The 21,528-nt window shown below is 41.2% G+C and overlaps 2 protein-coding genes across 7 annotated transcripts in view; one reads left to right on the top strand and one right to left on the bottom strand.

Moving 5' to 3' along the window:
• The window catches only part of STIL (STIL centriolar assembly protein), a 64,070-nt gene extending 52,625 nt beyond the window's left edge, over positions 1 to 11,445 (bottom strand). Inside the window, exons 1-2 of one of the 6 annotated variants that reach the window (XM_027108610.1) lie at positions 10,949 to 11,445; positions 1,387 to 1,888 (exon numbers count right to left, since the gene is read on the bottom strand). The gene's annotated coding sequence lies outside the window, so the exon portion shown is untranslated. Of the gene's footprint in view, positions 1 to 1,386; positions 1,889 to 10,668; positions 10,873 to 10,948 lie in introns of those variants that run through there. The other 5 variants (XM_027108614.1, XM_027108613.1, XM_027108612.1 and 2 more) reach the window with 5 other exon arrangements.
• The window catches only part of CMPK1 (cytidine/uridine monophosphate kinase 1), a 33,455-nt gene continuing 21,982 nt past the window's right edge, over positions 10,056 to 21,528 (top strand). Inside the window, exon 1 of the mRNA XM_027108615.1 lies at positions 10,056 to 10,371. Coding sequence (XP_026964416.1) covers positions 10,201 to 10,371 — 171 coding nt within the window. The 5' untranslated portion in view covers positions 10,056 to 10,200. The remainder of the gene's footprint in view (positions 10,372 to 21,528) is intronic.

Raw genomic sequence — 21,528 nt, 5'->3', positions numbered from 1 at the left:
TTTGCTATGTCTTTTTATTAAATCTTAGAGTTAATCTTTAGGCCCTGTACCTTCTACTTCAATTCTAGCAAAAATGAATTGTTTAAAGCAAGATAAGGAAGGAGAGAGTTATTCATGCTGGTGCAGAAGTCATTTAGAAGAATTTTTTAGTTAAAGTCAGAAGTTGGAAATATTTACAAGAACAAAATCCTATTGAAAGTGCCCTTGTAAGGTTGATAAAAAGTCCCTCTTAGAGGCATCTGGACGTCACACAGCTTCCAGGCAATGCATGTTTTAAACTCTAAAGTCCTTCTATGCTACTTGGTTGTCATGGGTAACAATATTCAGATTGATAGTCGTAACTCTAGGAAGTAATAAAGTGCCGTTTTTCTTCATTAAACAAAAGAGTCTTAAAACTCCATATTTGTCTGCTCTTCCTTTATGCATTAGGGTAAAAAGATAATGTTGACCTACTTCTCATTATAAAAAAAACACACGAGACAGTTTATTCTGACAGTAACACACAAGCAATTAAAGCTAGTGAAACATAACACATATACCTAGCAAAACATATTCTCCCTGGATAACAGAAAGCATCAAGTCATCCTTACCTCTTCCTTCCTCCCTCTTCCCCGATGTAAATTCTGTCTTTCCATCTCTGCTACCTGAGTTCCTGACTTCATCAGCTCTCACCAGATTTACTGAAATGTCCCCACAGTGCTGCTAGAAGGGTTATTTCTATATAAATCTGATCAAGTTATTCTGCTTGAAGAGTTGATGGCTCTTCTTTATGTACAGAATAAAGGACCTTCAAAATCTGGCCCCATCCTATTATTCCAAACTTAACCCCTATTCACTCCTCCAACAACACAATCAAAGTGAACTACTTGCAGTTCCCGAGTGTCTCTGCATGCAGGCTGTCCCCTTTACTTGGAAAGCTCTGGTAAACCCCCAGCATCCTTCACAATCCAATCCGAATGTCAACTCCTCTGTGAAACCATTTCCTAGGCACCATGGTGGTGTTACTACCGCCTGTGTTCACATACACAGCATTTTCACGCTTTGTTGTTTATACATTACTTCCAGTAGACCACGAACTTCAAACGTTAACTGATTCCCTACTATGTAGCTGTCCGAGCACACAGGGCTTTAGTCAAGAAATTTTCACAGTAAAAACTTTAAACGGCACGTTATCGATTCCAAACCACGTTCACACACCTACGTACAAACGATTCCCAAGGAATTCATGGTCCGCTTAATTTGTTTCTCCTACTAGCTTCCCTTCATTTCATTAGTCCAGGCTCCTGGAGGCCTGAACCCACCACTGGGCCCTGAGTGTTGCCCACCCTCCTTCCTCCCGTCCTGCTGCCGCTCCTCAGGGGAACCGAAGCACATATCCCCACTCACCTCAACCTCCGCCGAGTCGAGGTTTGTTTGTTGGGCCGGAACAGAGGTCGGCCCCAAGGAGCGCCTCCGCCGACTCCGCCCCGCCTCCGGGACGTTGAGGTCGCGGGAACCAGGGCGGCAAACAGAAACTCGCGAAACCGAAGTCCGCGCCGCGCCTGTTGACTGGTCAGAAGCCCAACCCGTCAGGGAGCAAGGGCGGTGCCGAAGGCGTCACTCACGGTCGCCGCGACACCCTGGCGCTCCAGCCAATCAGCGCCCCGCACTGGTCCCATACCGACCAATCCCAAGCTTCCGTGGAGAAAGGAGGGCGCCACCCGCCATCCAGGATTAGATTCCGGAGGATTTAAACACTTCAACTTCGTCAACGGTTAAGTTCCGGGGTGGGGCGGGATTTGCGCACGCGCAGTGAAAAGCCCAGCCTGGCGGATGAGAGGATGGCAGAGGAAACCGGAAGTGCTCGTTGCCCTGGTCCTCGCTCGGCGACTAGAAGCGTACCAAATCCCTTGATTGGACAAAAAGAGAGGGGAAGTTAGATTTCTTCCAGTTTCTTTCCTAAGAATCGTCCTTTCCTCTCAATAACATAAAAAAATTTTAGTTCCTTCCTGTTTGAGCAGAAAAGAACGTGACAAATTTATAAGCCATTTATACTTATCTCCACAACGAAAACTGGTATTATGTATGATGTATGGTATTGGTATTATATATAGTATTGGTATTATATATATAGCATATGGTATTAGTATTAGTGTGATGATTTATAGTTATCTCCACAGTATCGTTGGTAATTGAGCCTTCTCCATTATCGTATTTGACTGTCCTAACAGTCAACGTAGGTATTACTATCCCTATTCAACAAGGGATCACACAGCTAGTTATTGCAGAGTCCAGATTCGAAATGTCAAATGTCACGTTTCTCTAGACTTTTGTTAGTTTCTTGAGCAATGTGGGAGTGTGTTGAAGTCTGCGCTGCATTTGTAGCCTGTCTTGTTCTGAATATGCATCCACCCTTTTGACAGAGTGAAAACACCATCCTGAAAAATGTATCAAACGAGCCAAGAAATACATGCTCCATAGAGCATCATTCTCTGCTTTCCTGGAAAAATTCCTAGAATCTAGGGCACACATTTTAAGAGAAATGCTGGTGAGTTCTTCAGCTCTGGTGTGAGAACAGGAAGAGCCTTAGCCAGTGATGCACGTCTGACAAAGTTGGCTGACCCAGTGGGGAACTCTGGAGCAAATATTGCCCATTGGAGGAGTCCCACATTAGGCAGAAATGACTAGAACCCTTGCTGTGCTCAGTCATTGCCTGGAGCTTCCCAAAAAGAGCAAGCACAAAATTAAGGCAGATCCAGAAGACCATAACAAGAGGCTGTCAGCTAAGTGTACTCTGCGCAGCTAATTGTCAAATTCTTTCTAGAGAGAGATACAGGTGGCACACTTAGATGGCTGCCATGCTTTACATTAAGTGCAAAGGCCCTGGGGTGAGAGTTTCCTGGCATCTTCAAGGAAGAGCAGGAGGCCAGTATGTGCTGAGCAAAGTGGGTTAGAAGAATATCAGCAGCTGAAGAGGGAGGAGGTGTTGGTAGATCAAATAAGGCATTATAAGGACTTACCTGCACTCTTCAGTTAGACAGGAAGCCAATGGAAGATTTTAAATAGGAGAATGACAAGATCTGATTTTAGGTTTTAAAAGCATTACTATGGTTGCCACATAGAGAATAAACTGTAGGGAGCAAAGGCAGAAGCAAGGAGACCAGTTAGAAGGTTGCTGCAATAATGTAAGGGAGAGATTGATGGCTTGAACCGCAATGGAGGTGGTGAGAGGTTGCTGGATTCTGTGTATATTTTGAAGGTAAACTCAACAGAATTTGATTACAGAGTGAATTTAGGATGTAAAAGAAAAAAACTTTGTGTGGGCCCCTCATGATTTATGTTTTCTTTTAAGAACTACTTTAGGGCTTCCCTGGTGGCGCAGTGGTTGAGAGTCCGCCTGCCAATGCAGGGGACACGGGTTCGAGCTCTGGTCTGGGAAGATCCCACATGCCACGGAGCAACTAGGCCCGTGAGCCACAACTACTGAGCCTGCACCTCTGGAGCCTGTGCTCCGCAACAAGAGAGGCCACAATAGTGAGAGGCCCGTGCACCGAGATGAATAGTGGCCTCCGCTTGCCACAACTAGAGAAAGCCCTGGCACAGAAACGAAGACCCAACACAGCCAAAAATAAATAAATAAATTAATTAATTAATTAAAAAAAAAAAAGAACTACTTTAAAATATCTGAAAGAGAAATGTAAGACGATATGAATTAGACAAAAGGGAAGGGGCAAGCATAACACACAACTCTCTACTCCTTAGGTGTAGGCTGGGCATATTGACAGCTTTCCAAGGTGTACAGTATGTAAAGGAGTGGGGAAAAGAGTTACAGTGGAGAAACCTGACCATCAGTATTTCAGCCAGGTGATCAAGGCCAATAGTATGTATACTTGATATGCTGTGATGAAAATGGCACTTTACCTCTGTGGTCTTCCTTCCAATAATCTATAAATCCAGACTTATCCTGAGAAAAACATCAGACAAATTCCAACAGTGGGGAAACCTATTAAGTATCTGAACTGTACTTCTCAAAACTGTAAAGGTTATCAAAACAAGGAGAGTCTGAGAAACTAGCTAAGAGGAGCCTAAAGAGATAACTAAATGTAATGGGCTATCATGGAACAGAAAAATAAGACTGGGTTAAAAACTAAGAAAATGTAAATAAACTATGGATCTTAATAATAGTGACCAATATTGGACAGTTAATTGTAACAATGTACCATACTAAATATAAGATGTTAATAATAGGGGAAACTGGGTGGCGGTGGGGGGGTGGTATGAGGAGACTCTACTATATTCTCAATTTTCCTGTTAGTGTAAAACTGTTCTTAAAAATAAACTCTGTTTAAAAAAAAAGAAAGGAGGGGGCAAAAGGAGAGTTGAAGTATATGCTAATTTTTTGAACAACAGCAATAAAATAAGATAAATGCCTTCTTTTTTGCTTAATAATAACTCAAAAAGACTTCAATTAAACATTTTATTACCACTGGACTTCTAAGCAGGATATACGTTAAATGCTATGGATAGAGTAGATATTTTTTGAATTGAATGAAAAGTAATTACTGACTTCATTTTTGGATTGGAATGACTCAGCCTCATATTTAGGACAACGTGGAGGAGTCCAAAGGGCTTATTCCTTAGGTATTGAAAATTTTTTTTTGAAATATGGTATGATGTAACAAGCACTGGCTTTGGGCATCTGGCCCCAATTCTGCCATTTAAACTCTCTAAGATTGATTTTCCTCATTTGTATATTGTATATTATCATAAAAGAGTTAATTCATAATAAGTGTGAAAGTTAATTAAAAGGCTGCCCATATATTATTAGTCCAGGTATACTGACAACTGCCAGTGTTAATAAATGAGCAACACATTGCTGTATGTACATAGAGATTAAGGGAATTGATTTGTTAAATTAGAGAATAAGCTTAGTGAAATAAAATCTACAAATTTTCTACCAAGGATCTACTACACATTAAGCTTTGTGCTAGATGGCATGGGGAATTGGAAGGACATGACAAGCAAAGAACAAGGAAGGCACAATTTTATGGGGGGGTAATAAGAGGTAATTATCCAAAGCAAATATGAATTATTGTTAGATTACAGGCCAGTTTAAATAGACTGAATATATACTGTGCTATTCTTTGATCCTTGCTTATATATATTTATGTTATTTCAGGACACCATGGAATTGCTATGGCTATTGGCCCCTACAGAGAAAAGCTACCGGTATTATTTTTCAAATTTCTAAGCACTTTAATTTGCTTCACAGAGAACCATTTCCAGTATGTCATACTTTGTTTTTGTTTTTGTTTTGCGGTACGCGGGCCTCTCAGTATGTCATACTTTTAAAAAAATGTATGAATTTGTCGCACAAACAATGCTACAAAGAAAAAAATGTAAAGAGAAAAATTAATCCAAAATTCTACATTCTAACATATCAATTGTTTTCATTTTTCCTTATTCCCTTTCAGTCCCTGACCACGTGACATGCTCTTTATGATAAGACCTGGTAAATGTTCAGTGTTATAAACCCTGATGTGCCTGCTAATAGGCTAGTCGTGGGAATTAAAGAGCTATTGTTTTCACCAGGAACAGGGAAGTTGGAATCAGTTACCGGTTCTGCCCTTATTTACTAAATTTCTCCAAACACCCAACTTTCCCTTTCTGTATTTACACTTCTGAGCTAAGCTGGACTGCTGCTTTTTCAAAACAACTACAGCTTTGCTTTTAAGCAACATCATATTTTTAAGGGGGACTGTTAATCTGTTAATTTATGCACAATTCCTTGAGACTCAAACCTCTTGGGAGAGGTAATAATAATAATTTATGTGTCAAGTCATGTGACTTATTTTACTTATTTTTTAGAGCTTGGATTGTTTGGAATAAAGACTAGAATGAGCAAATAACACACATCGGTAAATTCTCTGTAAGTATTGGCCACACTGATTTTTTTTACCATCATCCTGATTTTGCAGACAAAGACACTGTAGGCATAACCAAACTACCTAGGCTTGCAAAGTTAACAGGCAAAAACACTGTAAGACCTGCCAAAGACAATCTCCCTTCACTGGTCAGGCTGCCATTCTGCAGTATGGACTGAGCTTAGCCGACAGTCACTCCCAGGAGGGTAGGCATATTGTCTGTTGCCAGATTTGGCACATCAGCTTTTAAAAGACCATGTTTCTTTTAACCAATGCTCTCAGAATCTTTGATAAAAGCTCCTTTGATAAAGCATTACAGCAATAACCGTGCAAATCTGAATAACGTGAATCTTCATTTTAGAACCTCCGTTAAGCATCAGGCTGTGTAATGGGCTAAGCATCCCTCCAGGAAATAGATCACAATATAACAGATGGCTGTGAAGTCCTGAATGCAAAGCATATGGCCTGCCACCCACCCACCTGTGCCACCCACATGCCCTATCTTTGCTCCATCACCCAGACTGATCCTAGAAACCAGTTCCTAGGTACACTCAAGAAAGGTATTTCTGGAATTACAAGGAAGTAGTTGCCAAAGACCATTGTAGATAGAACTTGAGTGGCAGCAACCAAGTTATATATTCTGAATCTTCCAAGAACCTTGGAGTTCCCTTAAGAGAGCAAATCACGTTGTAACAGTAAGACATTGTTATGTTGTACAAAGAGTAATCAGACATAGTCTCTTCCTTCAAGGAGCTCTAAATCTAGTATGGAGATACACAATACGCCACAGTGTTAGGCCAGAAGTAAACAAGGAACGGAGTAAGTGTGGTGGTGGTGGTAGTGGGTGTAGAAACAAAAGAGGGGCACCTAACCCAGTCTTGGGAATTTAGAGAGAGCTTCCCGGAAGAAGTAAAATCTGAGCTGAATCCTGAAAAATGAACAGCACATACCAGCAAACAGGTGTGGTCAAGAGTGGGAAAATGAAAGTATGGGAACAGATATCTAAAGGACAATTATGATAAACAGGACATAAATGGTGACAAGGCCCTACTTCTCAAGACCCTCAAGAGTTCACTAGGAACATAGCTATACTCTGGGAACAGTATGCATACACTGAATATATGCCCCAAAGACCTAACGTACTTGATAAATAAACTCATATGGGTAGGAGTGGGTTTTGAGGATAGCTCTTGTTATACATCTTTCTGAGATCAGTCTTCTCATCTGTAACAGAACTTACTTTGAAGGGATTTTGTGAGTATGGAACTTTTTATCTCATAAAGGGTCAGTAATGTATAGAAAGAACGCATATTTTGAAGCTATACACGCTAAGTTTGAGTTTGACTTTGCTATCTACTGCCTCTGTGGCCTTGAACAAAGTACTTCCACTCCCTGGTTCTCTTTTTCAATCTGCAAAATGACAGTACTAACTTCATAGCATTACGAGCATTTTATAAGGCCAGGCTTGATGTGTAGCCAACAGACAACTGGTGAAATTGTGTTGGTGGTTAAAAGTGAATTATTTCCATATGAGTTAGATATAGCTTCTCTCCTGAGAACTTTGAATGCCCTCTTCCCCTCTCCTGGGACACCTAGGACCTCCTTAAGACCCCACAATTAGAGGACTGATGCCTGGCACAGCAAATCCCCGGCACAGAAATCTCTATAAATATTCTGATTGTACTGATTATTTAAAAGTTTGAATATCATCCAAAAACTAAGGAATATAAGTGAAATCCTTGGCACATAGTGGATATTCAATAGATATCAATCAAATTTATGTAATCTATGGATTCAATCTATGGATTTAGGTAGGAAATGGCCCTCTACCATTTACAGGTGACAGCCATTTACTCAACATATTCTTATTGAGACATTTTCTTATTGAGGGTCTGATTGTTTGCATCTAGGTGGAACTCATTGCTTCTCTGCCACCTCCAAGGAGTAGAAGCACTGATATAAGGCTAAGGCAAAATGAATTCTTTGGGGACAAATGAGGACCAAGGCGCTAAGAGTTAGACCTTTCACTCTAGACAAGCAGAGGGGTTAAATGTTTGAGCATCAGAGTAGCACCGTGTCGTTTACGGATCCTAGCCTCCTTGGCTTGGCTCCATGGGACTGCCTGGTGTGGTAAACAGGTGTCTTGGAAAGACACTCCCATGTGTCTCCTCTCTCTACCCACAGCACTACTCAAACCGAACACTTCTGGTCACCAAATGTGTGTGACGTTTGGGCTGGGGGTGGTGTTCCCACGCCAAGCATTTCTTGTTCAAACCACTAAGGTTTGCTACGTAAGAACAGATAACCAGAATAGGCCCAAAGAGCCAACAAATAATAAACTGTCCTTTTGGCCTACTCTTGTTCTTCCTGGAAATAACTTCCTGGAAAACCTTGGCGGATGTGGGTATCTAGGTTTCACTTTTTTTTATATCTTTCTTCTTTAGTATTTTCCTCAGTTGCCTAGCATGGTTGGCAGGAGATGGGCAAGGTGGAGGATACTAAGAACTTAGCCTACTGTAGTCAAGTTCTCCAGGGAGTCAAAGAGAGAAAAGGCACTACATATTGCTCTAAGTATACAATGAAGTTTTGAACCCAGACTCATATGTGGAATCATTAGTACTGGTGGATTCTATCATGGGAGCCAGAAAGACTATCTTTTTGTTTCTCTCCTAACGCATGTGAAAAGGGCACAAGGCTTTCACTAAAAGCCAAAGAATAGCTTCCTAGGCCCTTTTCCACAGACCCCCATCCCCTTAACATCTTTCAAATCTGGCAATTATGCCATAAGATACAGAAAAGTCACTTAAGAGAACATGCACAATGGAAAAGAGGCACATTTGCTTCAATATGGCCTTTTTTTTGTACTCCTACTACCTCTTTATAACATGATCAGTCATTCTTACTTTCAGCTGACATGTCCTAGGTCCTCCTCCCTGGTAGGTGGAGGATTTGGAGCGTTCCTCTAAGCTTGGATTGGACTTCTAACACCAGGCATTCTGCTGGGCCAGGGGGCAGCAACTATAGCCTGTGGGCACCTGTTTTGGTATAGACTTACAAACTAACAATGTTTTTTGCATTTTTAAATGGGGGCTACCATATTAGACAGCATGGCCCCTATCTCCCATCCTAAATGAACTTTGCCTTGACCCTTATTCTCAGTATTGTTTTCATTTACTCATCTCCTATCCAGTCCTTTTTCAATTGGGATTCAAATTAGATATAGTGTATGATTTGCTTTGGGCAGAACTGTAGAGTTCATAAGTTTCCCTGATGCCAAATCCAATTTATCTGTACTCATTTGTTTTTAAGTGTTCACTACTACACCACCACAATCCCACCCCAAACACTCTCTTTGCTGGAACACCACATTCTCCTGGTTTTCCTCTTAACCTTTCTAGCTCTGCCTTCTCAGGTTCCTCCTTCTCTCTCCAACTTTTAAAGGTCTGTTCACTAAGACTCATTCCTTGGACTCCTTTTGTTCTCAAGGTTTTTCCCTAATGCAAGGGGCAGGGAAATGGAGTTATAGTTAAAAGGGCTTCCCGTTGCAATTAGAATATAATCCAAACTGCTTTCCTTAACCAAAGGGCCTGACTGATCTGCCGTCGGCCAAACTCTCCCACCTTTCATTCCCTCCTTCGTTTCACACAACTCTGATCTCACGGGCCTTTCCATTGCTCTAACAGTTGAAAGTTTTAGGTTTTTTGCACTCGCCTTTTCTCTCTTTGTGGGACACTCTATCCCAGTCTTTGCCTAGTTTTGCTCTTTGCTATCCTTATGCCTTGGCTTCTATGTCACCTCTTCAGAGGTCTGACTACCTTACCCAAGTTACATTCATCTCTTGTTATTCCTCCTTTTGGTTCCTTCAAAGTCGATATTGCTATTTGCATTTATTTATTCGTGTGTTGACTTGTTCAGGTCGGCTGCCTGGCCCCTGGAATTTAAACTTGCGAGCAGCGACAATGGGCTTTGCTCTCCCGTGGGTCACATCCCTTACGCCAGCACAGGCCCGACACCAGGAGGCTCAGGGTAGAAGACCCGCGGACCGAAAGAATCAAAGAGCCAGCAGAGGGGCGGGGAGGACGCGAGCGCGGCCCCGCGTGGGGGACGTAGGGGCGCGGCTAACGAGAGAGCAGCGGAAGCCCGCCCCTTCCGGCCGCGGCGCGGACGCCTCGGCAGCCACGGCGGCTGGACCGCGGCTGGCGCCGGCTCGGCCCGCCCCCTTTTCTGTGCCCCGCTCCCGCTCCAACGCCTGCCCGGCCGCTGTCAGCTGCATCAGCGTCCTACCGAGCCACAGTGCATGCTTCGCCGCTGCGGCCGCCGGCTGCTGTACGTCCTAGGCCTTAGCTTCCCGCTGCTGACCGGCCGGCCGCTTTTCCTCTGCCCGCACCGCCTCATGAGGCCGCAGGTCGTGTTCGTCCTCGGCGGTCCCGGCGCCGGCAAGGGGACCCAGTGCGCCCGCATCGTCGAGGTGAGGCCCGGGCAGCCGGCGGCTCCCTGTGCTTGACCGGACGCCGGGCCGGCCAGTCCCGCAGCGCGCGTCTGTCCGCGCCTCCCCCACGCGCCCCACCCCACCCACCCCCCACCGCCCCGGAGCCGCGGACTACGGGTCCCGACGACCGGCGCACCGTCGGCGTGGCGGTGGTTCGGGGGTCCGCCGGCGCGCGGCATGTCGGAACTGGTAGTCCACGTCCGCCCGCCTCGGGGGGACCCAGAAAGGAGGGGGACCGCTTGGGATTGCTTTGTTCCTGCGCCCCTCTTTCCTTACATTTTGGGGACCAAGTTCGTCTCGAGAGTGGGCTGGGAGAGGGATCCCGGGAGGGTCCGCTTCCGGGGCCCCCAGCGCGCAGAGGTCAGTGTGTCGCTGGTTGTGGGGCGGCCGGAGGCGGCAGCAGCGTCGATTTGGGTTAGAGGCTGGGTGAGCCCACCGCTGCCTGGAGGGGAGACCGGTTTTTCCACCACGCCCATTCCTGCAGGCCCTCTAAACTCTGAACCGTCTACTAATTGGTCTTTATCCTAGAAAGGAGACCCGGGCGACAGGGCGTTACCTTAGGTGTTCTGAACCCGTCCAAGTCAGTACCAGCCCTGAGGCTCAGCCCGGGTTGTTGTGGTTGGAAAAAGCCGTGGAGTATGAGATCAAACTTCAACCTCTGGCCCGGCTGCCAACTTACACTGAGTCGATGGCCAAGTCACTTCCTCTCTCCGAGTCTCGGTTGCCCCCACTAGAACAGTAGAGGCTGTGCACACAGATTTAAACTCAGTATGAAATGCCTCTCAAGTCTAAAATGGTGTTATTTTTTTTTTTCCCCAAAGCGAGGTAAGGTTAATGCTTCAATTCCGTTAACAATTTTCGAACAGATACGTGGTTAGCTGCAGTGTGGGTGAAAGGCTTATTGGAGAATCTGGGGAATGTTTGGGAGAGAAGGAAAACAGAAGATATCTAGAAACAGAAGAGCAGACCAGTAGTGCTGTAAAACACCAAAGAATCCAAAGAATTGTGAAACTCGGCGACCAGCAAAAGTTTTGACCCAGAACTTCTAAAATAGTTTCCTCCTCTTTTCCAGGATATGGCTTTTATTAGCTTTGGGATTTTACTCCTCTCACAGGTTCATACAACCCACTCCTGGCCTATATTTTATTCTCTAAAGAGCATCCAGAAAAAGTCGGATGGTAAAATCTTCATTATGTGTTTTACAGCTGTATTTATAATTGTTGATCATTTGTAAGACTATAAGTGGAGCTAATTCAACCAAAAGATACATAAATATTTTTCTCCTTATTTTTGTTCGTTCTTTTCACTTTTTAAAAGACATGACAATTGGATGGTTTCAGGTTTTTGTTGTATATATGAAACCTCTTACATGTAAATAGCATAGTAGGGGAAGGAGAAAAGACTTTATTTTTATTTGTTTTTTATTTTTATTGAAGTATAGTTGATTTACAATGTTGTATCAGTTTCAGGTGTACAGCAAAGTGAATAAGTTATACATATACATATATCCACTCTATTTTAGACTCTTTTCCCATATAGGCCATCACAGTATTGAGTAAAGTTCCTTGTACTATACAGTAGGTCCCTATTAGTTATCTGTTCTATACACAGTAGTGTGTAAATGTCAATCCCAATATCCCAATTTATCCCTCCCCCTCCCTTCCCCCCCCGCCCCGTAACCATAAGCTTGTTTTCTACATCTGTGACTCTGTTTCTGTTTTACAGATAAGTCCATTTGTACCATTTTATAGATTCCACATGTAAGAGATATATGATACTTGTCTTTCTCTGTCTGACTTTCTTTACTCATGATGACAATCTCTAGGTCCATCCATGTTGCTACAAATGGCATTATTTCGTTCTTTGTTATGGCTGAGTAATATTCCGTTGTATATATAAACCACATCATCTTTATCCATTCCTCTGTAAAGGACATTTAGGTTGCTTCCATGTCCTGGCTATTGTAAATAGCACTGCAATGAACATTGGGGTGCATGTATCTTTTTGAATCATGGTTATCGCTAGATACATGCCCAGGAGTGGGATTGCTAGATCACATGGTAGCTCTGTTTTTAGTTTTTTAAGGAACCTTCATACTGTTCTCCATAGTTGCTATACCAATTTACATTCCCACCAACAGTGTGGGAGGGTTCCTTTTTCTCCATACCTTCTCCAGCCTTTATTGTTTGTGGATTTTTTTTTTTGTGGTACGCCGGCCTCTCACTGTTGTGGCCTCTCCCGTTGCAGAGCACGGGCTCTGGACGCGCAGGCTCAGCGGCCACGGCTCACGGGCCCAGCTGCTCCGCGGCATGTGGGATCTTCCCAGACCGGGGCACGAACCCGTGGCAGGCGGACACTCAACCACTGCGCCACCAGGGAAGCCCTGTTTGTGGATTTTTTGATGATGGCCATTCTGATGTGTGTGAGGTGATACCTCACTGTAGTTTTATTTTGCATTTTTCTAATAATTAGCAATGATGTAATGATGCTTTTTAGCCATCTGTATGTCTTCTTCGGAGAAATGTCTATTTAGATCATCCGCCCATTTTTTGATTGGGTTGTTTGTTTTTTTAATATTGAGCTGCAGGAGCTGTTTGTATATTTTGGAGATGAATCTGTTGTCGGTCACTAATATTTTCTCCCATTCTGAGGGGGAAAAGACTTTACTAGAGTCAAACAGATATGGGTTCAAACCCTAACTGTTCCATTTACTATCTCTTTAGTCCCAGAGAAGTTGTTGTTTTACCTTGGGTTCCTCTGTAAGAAGGAAGAAATAACACCTGTCTGGTATGGTATTTATGAATATGAAATGAGGTAAAATATCTGACATGCATAGATGCAAATAATTTTTTCCTCTGTTTTAGAGTTCCTGTTCTTAATTTATGAGGTTGGTTGTTTTTACTTTGAAGTGCACTGTAGTTTTACTTTTTAAAAATTGGTTTATGGGGCTTCCCTGGTGGCGCAGTGGTTGGCGGTCCGCCTGCCGATGCAGGGGACACGGGTTCGTGCCCCGGTCCGGGAGGATCCCACATGCCGCAGAGCGGCTGGGCCCGTGAGCATGGCTGCTGGGCCTGCGCGTCCGGAGCCTGTGCTCCGCAATGGGAGAGGCCGCAACAGTGAGAGGCCCGCGTACCGCAAAAAAAAAAAAAAAAAAAAATTGGTTTATGACTGATGTATTGGAATGTATTTAAATATTTTGTTTTTGAATCATAATGTGACTTTTAAGTGTTCACACCCAAACTGATAATACCCATATTACTCCAATGGGTTAAAAATAATCTCCACATTCTGTAATTAGTATTTATTCTTTACTCTGTTTGATAATGGTGGATAATATTTTAAACCTGTTAATTAAGAATTATAAGGTTTCCATGATGAGATATGTTCTATAATGTATTATCTTATTCTTTTAAGATTTCAACACTTATATGAGCTTAAATTCAACTGTTTTCTTACAATTCCAAATAGCTTATAATTCAGCAGTTGCTGTCTTCTAGTGGATTAAACAATGGAATGTCTATGGTCAGTTAAGTCAGAGGATTTTTTGGTTTGTTTCTTTTGTGAGTCTCTTGCATTTTTACTCAGTGTTTTATTATACAGGCAAATGTAAGCTGAATCCCAAACGATTGTAATTTTTGGAGCTAATTTTTTTCTGTAGGGGAAAAGTTATATAAATCAAGGTTAAATTCCCCAACTATCATGCCATTACTAATTTAGCTAACAGGGTACCTGAAATGTGGCTGAAACAGAATTGTTTCTTTGGGAAGATTACATTAATTTCCAACTCAGGCCACCAGAAGTACATCTTTGGACCCTTGCTACAGAACCTGAGAATATCTGGCCCTCTAATATCCTGGGACATTGCAGTTATGGTTGAGGGTGTCACCACAGGGAAGCTGTTGCTTGTTGTTTTTTTTTTTTCCTAGCTGTGAATTCTACCTGTACTACTTGCTCTCCCAGACCTTGAGGAAGAAAAGGCAAATCTGATGCAGCATCTTCTGAAAGTGTTGTGAACTGGAAAGGAAAGGTTTGAGGGAGGCTTTGAGATTGAATTTTGCCCATTTAGTTGAATTGATCTTTTTCAGTTTTGTTTTATTTTCTAACTAATTTTTAAGTCTGTCTTCTCACACTCAAATTTGTTTTTGAAAATTAGCCATTTTCTAAAGCAGTGCAATCAGGAGTCAAGTGCTCAGAGTGGAGTTATTATTGTGGAATAACTTGTGACTAAAAAATCATGATGGAAGATACTGTGTCATTTTTGAATTTTTTTAATTAAGCTTTATTTGTATTGTTTTGGCCCAAGAAAAATTATAGTGCCATAACCTAAACTTGTCTGAAAATAACAACCACAGTTTTGCATGTGTTAGCTGGGATATTTAAACCTACTCTCTTTTAAAGATGGTGAACATTCTCCTTAAATGAACAGTTATGCTAAAGTTTATATCCATGCCAAATTGCTTTCGGTAGCACCCCAGAAGCATTTTTATCATCTTGTGTTTTAACTTCCTCCAGGACCTGTATGGGTAACTTAGACATTGTACCCTACCTGCTATGCTTAGAAAGTTTTGGGTGATACTGACTTTAAGTATGTAGAAAACAGAAATTTGATTTTATTTATCTTTTTGTCTCTAGTGTTGAACATTGTGCCTGACATATAGGTGCTTAATAAGTATTCTTTGAATGAATATATAGCACACCAGTTTGTCCTAAAGATGTAAAAAAATTTAAAATTCGGTCTCCAGGGGGCGCCCAAGGAGCAGTTAGTACTCCCTTCAGGACCAGAAGTATTTGAATGAAACCTGTGTCTTACTCTGATTTCTCATGTAACACTTCAGTTTACTCTCAGTGAATAAATGGTATAGTTGTAAAAATCTGATGAGCATTCTAAAACTTTTAAGCTCCTGGTTACAAATCCCTAAAGCAGACTACCACTCATTAAAGAAACGAGATAGGAAGATCCACTGGACATTAAGCTTGCTTCAGAACAGGCCTTTCTCCTTTTGGTGGGATGGGCTGGAGTAAGAGAGAGGTTTTTTGGGCTTTTTTGTTTTTTTTAAAGGAAAGTTTAAATTATCTGTAAAAGAGAGTCCACAGAATCCTCGGCTCTCCTGAAGCACCACCCTTTCATTAAGGTAATGGTAATGTGGGATTTTTGTTGTTGTTGTTAAGAATTTGGAGGAGGGGAGAATATGTTCAGATTATTTACTATTCTTACTTTTGAAAACTTCATTTTTTTCTTTCCATTTTAAGTTACAGTAGTAATACATATTTGCTGGTGACCTCTAACCCTGAGGTCACCAGTATTAACTGTCTGGTATTAACTCTTTCTCAATATTTTTACAAATAAAAGTGCATATAGTTACCTTTTTAACCTCCAAATGGGACTATTCTGGTTTTTTTTTACTGAATGTATCATGGCCCTCTCAGGCCTCTACACATAGACTTAACTTATTTTTATTAGTAGCTGCAGAATAGTCCATAATATGAATGTTACCATAGCATAGTTGTACCATTCCCCCCATTGATGGACACTCAGGGTAGTTTTCAGGAAATTATTCTGCTATTGCAAACAGTGCTTCAATAAATTTCCTTGTAAATATAATATTGCATATGGATGCTTTTATTTTTGTAAGCAAAATTCCTAAAAGTGGGATTGCTAAGTCAGAAGATAAGTGCATTTTTAATTTTAATTGATGATTGTTTGATTACTTTTCAAAAACATTATACTTACATTTCTGTCATCAGTTGTATGCTTTTTTTTTTACTAGCACTGAATGATTATCAATCATTTTAATTTTTTCAAATCTGTTAATCTCCTCTTCAAAGTTTTTCTGAGTAAATTACTCATTTTTTCCAAGAAGTCCATAACGGTGAAAGGCATAATTAGACTTAAAAAAAAATTTCCCTTTACTTGTCATTTATTCAGAAAACATTCTTTGAGAGCTAGGCACTGTGATAGTTGCTAAGGTGAATAAGACACAGACCCTACTGTCAAAAGTTTACAGTGAGCTGTGAGATATAGAAGTTAAACAGTGACTGTGACAGGACAGAGTGATAAGTCCTATGACAGAAATATACACACAGACCATTTAGATAAGGGACATTTAAGTTACAGCTCAGTGGGTCAGGGAAGGCTTCCTCGGGGGCAGTGATATGTATGAGCTGAATTTAGGAGGACAGTAGGAAAGAAGCAGCCAGGAGATGTGGGGGAGTGGAGAACACTTAAAGCAGAGTTACCCTTGCATAGGGTAGTTGGAGGTTTCAATTCTGAGAAAAGGCTAAGGAGAGTAAACGGACGCAAGTGAGATTGACCCAGAAAACACTTCCTAAATGCAAACTATTTGCTCTGTGTTGGGGGATACTGCCTTCTAGAGGGTCTCAATTTAGATTAGAGATAAGACACATACTTAATAGAATTTCATGAGAAAAGATATGAAAGATTTTTGCAAATATTAAAGTTTAACATTAAATTGTTTTAAAATTGTTTATCAGGAGTTCCCTGGTGGCCTAGTGGTTAGGATTCTGGGCTTTCACTGCCATGGCCTGGGTTCAATCCCTGGTCAGGGAACTGAGATCCCTCAAGCCGTGCAACGTGGCCAAAACAAAACAAAACAAAACTGTTTATCTTTTAGATTTGCCTCCCCAACTAGATTGTAATGTCTTCAAGGATGGGGACCCTGTCTTTTGCTCCTGTTCATTCTACTGCATGGTGTTTGAGGTGCCTACTTATCCTTAAGATCTTAGCTTAATACAGAGATTCCCAAACATTCTCAGTTCATGGTCCCCTTAGTGTGTCAGTATTTTTTTCACAAACACCTTAGTCCAAAATAAGTATCTAACAGTTGTATTTGTTGAGTAACTGGATCCAAACAATACTTAGTAAGTATTTTCTAACAACTTAGTAGCTGTTTGAAGAAACAGTACATATACATTAAGAGAAGAAGTAGCAACTTTATTTCATTCTTATGTAACCACAATCACTTCTAATTGGATGTAAATGCCTGTTGGCACTGCCCAGTTTCTCATACCTTGGAATCAGGTTAGACGCTTCCATACTCATTTTATTTTCCACATTAATTTTCACGTGGTACTTATTTTTATCACAGCAACTGCCCACCAAAAAGTCAGCATCACAAAGATGTGTCTTCGAAAAGAATGTGCATGATCTAAAGTTGAAATTGTGAACTACCCTGAGCTGATAGTTCACATGGTATCTAATAGCTGATAGTTCACATGGTATCTAACAGTGTTGCTCTGTTTCCCTTAAAAATGTAAACCTAGGGCACTCTTGTGAATTCGCTGCAGTGCTCCAGGGTACTTTGGCATTCAGTTTGGGAACCATGAGCTAAAAATGATTTCCTCAGTGAAACTGGCCCTCACATTTTTAGACTAGGTCAGATTTCTCTATTATGTGATCTCAAAGCACTTCAAAACATCTGTCAGTTTGTTATTCTTTTGTCCTTTCAGTTTTTAATTCTGTTGTCCTTTATAACATTTATGTTTGTAGTTCACGTTTAATTTCATGGTTATTGGATTGTCTCCCTCATTACACCATAAGCTCCATAAGGATGAGAACCTTAGATTTCTAAATTTACTCTTATATCTTCAGTGTCTAGTACAATGTCTGGCATAAATTGATGCTGAATAAACATTTGGTAAGTAGATTTTGAAGCCAGTCATACCTGGATTTCTGCCATTTAGTGAGTTATTTAAATTTTTGGCTCTTTGGTTTTCTCCCCTGAAAATTGGGGATATTAATCTACTTTACAGGGTGATTATGAGGATTAGCCAAGAGAATCCATGTAATAAAATGTCTGGCACAGTGCCTACTTTGTGTTTGCCACTTCATATATGTTAGCATCTCTCTCCTTGCCTATTCTGTGCTTATCTATAAATAGTCAATGAAAGAAATATCTTGAGCAGCGTCAGTAGCTACACTTCGGCGGTCATTCTTAGTCAGTAGACTGAAGAAAAATTGATTTGCAAGGATATGAACAAATGTCAAAGTGTCATACCAGTGTATTGTCTACTAGGCAGTATGTAGAGTTCAGACTCCGGAGTTAGACTGTCTGGGTTTGAATCTTATCGTAACACCTACTATGTGTGAGATCTTAGCAAAGGTTTAGTTTCTCTATGCCTCAATTTCCTCATCTGTAAAATGGGAACAATAATATATAGTATCTAACTCAGAGGGGTGTTGTGAGGACTAAATGAGCTAATGTATGTAAAGTACTTAGAGCAGTGCCTGGCATGTGATAATTCCTATATAAATGTTAACTATTATTTTTATTATTATCATCATCATCGTACTTTTTCTGTGTGAGTTTTGCCTGCCCTTTTGATTTGCTTAAGAATTTTTTCCTTCCTGATTTATTCCTTTGTACTTTGGAAGCTGTACAATCTGTTTTTAGTGGTTACCCTAGAAATTTTAAGCACACATATTATTTAACTTAAGTCTAATATTAATATTTTTACTCTCCCCCAAACAATACAAATACCTTAGGACACAACTCTATTTTCTGTCCTATTCTTTTTTTTAGGATTTTAATTCTATATTGACTTTTTTTTTAATCCCCGCAAATGACCTGTTAATGTTTTATAACAAATGTTTGTTTAGAATAACTTACATACATACCATTTTCTTTACTAACCATTTATTTTTGCACCTCAGATCTTCCTTCTGAGATCATTTTCTTTCTTGAAGTATATCCTTCAGAAGGTTCTTTAATCAGTATGGGCTTGTGGTTAGGAAATTTTGCTGTACTCTTTACATGGTAGGTTCTTTTTTCCTAGTTCAAGCACCTAGGGTATCATCCTTGAGAGGTCCTGACTTTATGTGGAGCTCATTGATCTGACCTCCAGTCCTATTTAGGTCTCAGTCTTTGTCTCCTTTCCCCTCTCTGTGGCTGATTAAATCCTGGGCTCTAGCCACCTGTGATTTGGGGATGGGGAAAGTCCCCAGGGCAGCCATAGCTCCAGCACTCTCTCGCTCTTCTGGATTTGTGCTTTCGTGATTTATCTGAATTTGAGTTACTCCTTTAATTTTTGGCCAGCTCAGTCGTACATTAAAAAATAATAATAAAAAAATTATATATTAATAAATATACAAATATTAGAGATTATATATATGTATCCAACTACATGAGTGTGCTGTGCTGGGAGGGGTTCCTCTCTTTTTTTTAGTAAGTTTTATTTATTTATTTATTTATGGCTCTGTTGGGTCTTCGGCACGAAGGCTTTCTCCAGTTGCGGCAAGCAGGAGCTGCTCTTCATTGTGGTATGTGGGCTTCTCATTTCGGTGGTTTCTCTTGTTGCGGAGCACGGGCTCTAGGCTCACAGGCTTCAGTAGTTGTGGCACACAGGCTCAGTAGTTGTGGCTCGCAGGCTCTAGAGTGCAGGCTCAGTAGTTGTGGCACACGGGCTTAGTTGCTCCGTGGCATGTGGGATCTTACCGGACCAGGGCTCGAACCCGTGTCCCCTGCATTGGCAGGGGAATTCTTAACCACTGCACCACCAGGGAAGTCCTGGGAGGAGTTTCTCTGAATGAATGTATATTTTCTACCCCCATCAAAATTAGACACCTCTACCTAAGTCTGCCCTAGCTCAGAACACCTCTTCAATGTCAGTTCTTCCCCTTATCATTACTCCCATTGAAATCTACTTGATTTACATCCTTTGGATTAAAGTTTTAGTGATGGTAATCGATTAAACACCACATCCTAGTTAAGATGCTAATAGGAGAGGACTGTAGTCACGTGAGACCTCCGAAAGTCACATAGGAGTACAGTATTTTAATGGTTATTCTTCTGAATTGAAATTGAGAGCATTTCAGAGAAACCACTCTAGTAGTGGGACTTTCAGACTAGATAAGAGAGAAAAGGTGGAGACAGGATAACCATCTTACTCTTTGTGTCATGTTAGCTTGATCACACTGACTCTTGCTAACCTTAAAGCTAGTACCTTTAGCCCAGTTGGCATATGAGAATGTATTTATTCTAACATTTCAGTTAAATTAAGGACATTTTTATAGACTGAACATGTGATAAGAGCATTTAGCACTTAATAGAGAACAGGTGTGACTGAACATACTGTTTGCTGACAGTTTCCTGCTGCTGGTGAACAAAGCTAACCAAACAGCACTTTGGTAAAGGAAGAAGCCCCAGTTATTACCTACCATTCTTAGAAACTTTAACTTTGAGGAACTGGATCCCAAAAAAACCACATGTTCCATGCTTGGTTTCCATCAGTTATCTCCAGAAGACCGGTAAGTTGGTTCCATTTATCATTAGGGTATATTCTATACCAACAATCAATTGAATATGCTTAGTTTGGGGCTCTACAAAAGACTGCTTCTTTGCTCACTTTGTGTTTGGAATTTCCATGATGTATTAGTCATTGATGTTTGCCACTGAAAAGTTCTATGTGTTTAACGTATAAGACTTTAAGTATAATTAGGTAGATAATAACATGAATTTCTGTTCTCTTGGTGTCTACTGGGAGTAAAGAGACAGTCCAGAAGATGTTTTATTGATATTATGTAATTGGGAATTGACTTGATGGTTAATTTAGGTTTTTAAACTGGAAATTTTTATTTGCTACTTATTTAATGATTGTTGGGTGAGGCAAGTGGAAATGGAAATGGTGTCACAAGTGGAGAAAGGCAAGAACGAAGCAAACGAAGGATGGTCAGAATCTGGCTGAATGGTGGGTCAGATATGCCTGGCTCTGTGTGTGGATAAAGTTCCTGATCCTCTCTCCATGCTAGGATACAACAAAATGATAAAGTCCATGAACTTGGAGTCTCCTTTTTAATTTCCACCAGCAGATTCTGTCATGCGAAGGCCATAGTAGCTTGATGGCAAGACTCTGTATTTCCATGTCTGTCACCTAGGAATTACCTCAGAGGCCCACTGTGGAATAATCGTCACTGAGAGTCAGGAGACCTGATTGCCAGTTTCCTGTCTGCTAACTAGCAAGTCAGCTTATCTCAGTTTCCCCTTTCATAAAATGAGAGGTATGGAAATAGGTGGTCTTGCCAGCCCTACAACAGTTCTGTATACTGAGGCTTCATTGTTAGATAGTGTTGTAATCCTGTGTAGTCGCATTCAAGAGGCATGTTATCCAATCATTATGAAT

This window comes from Aethalodelphis obliquidens, unplaced genomic scaffold, assembly GCF_003676395.1.
Source record: "Aethalodelphis obliquidens isolate GAN/ISIS:26980383/991018 unplaced genomic scaffold, ASM367639v1 scaffold9, whole genome shotgun sequence".
Taxonomy (NCBI): Eukaryota; Metazoa; Chordata; class Mammalia; order Artiodactyla; family Delphinidae; genus Aethalodelphis; species Aethalodelphis obliquidens.
This window is presented reverse-complemented; position numbering and strand designations above follow the sequence as displayed.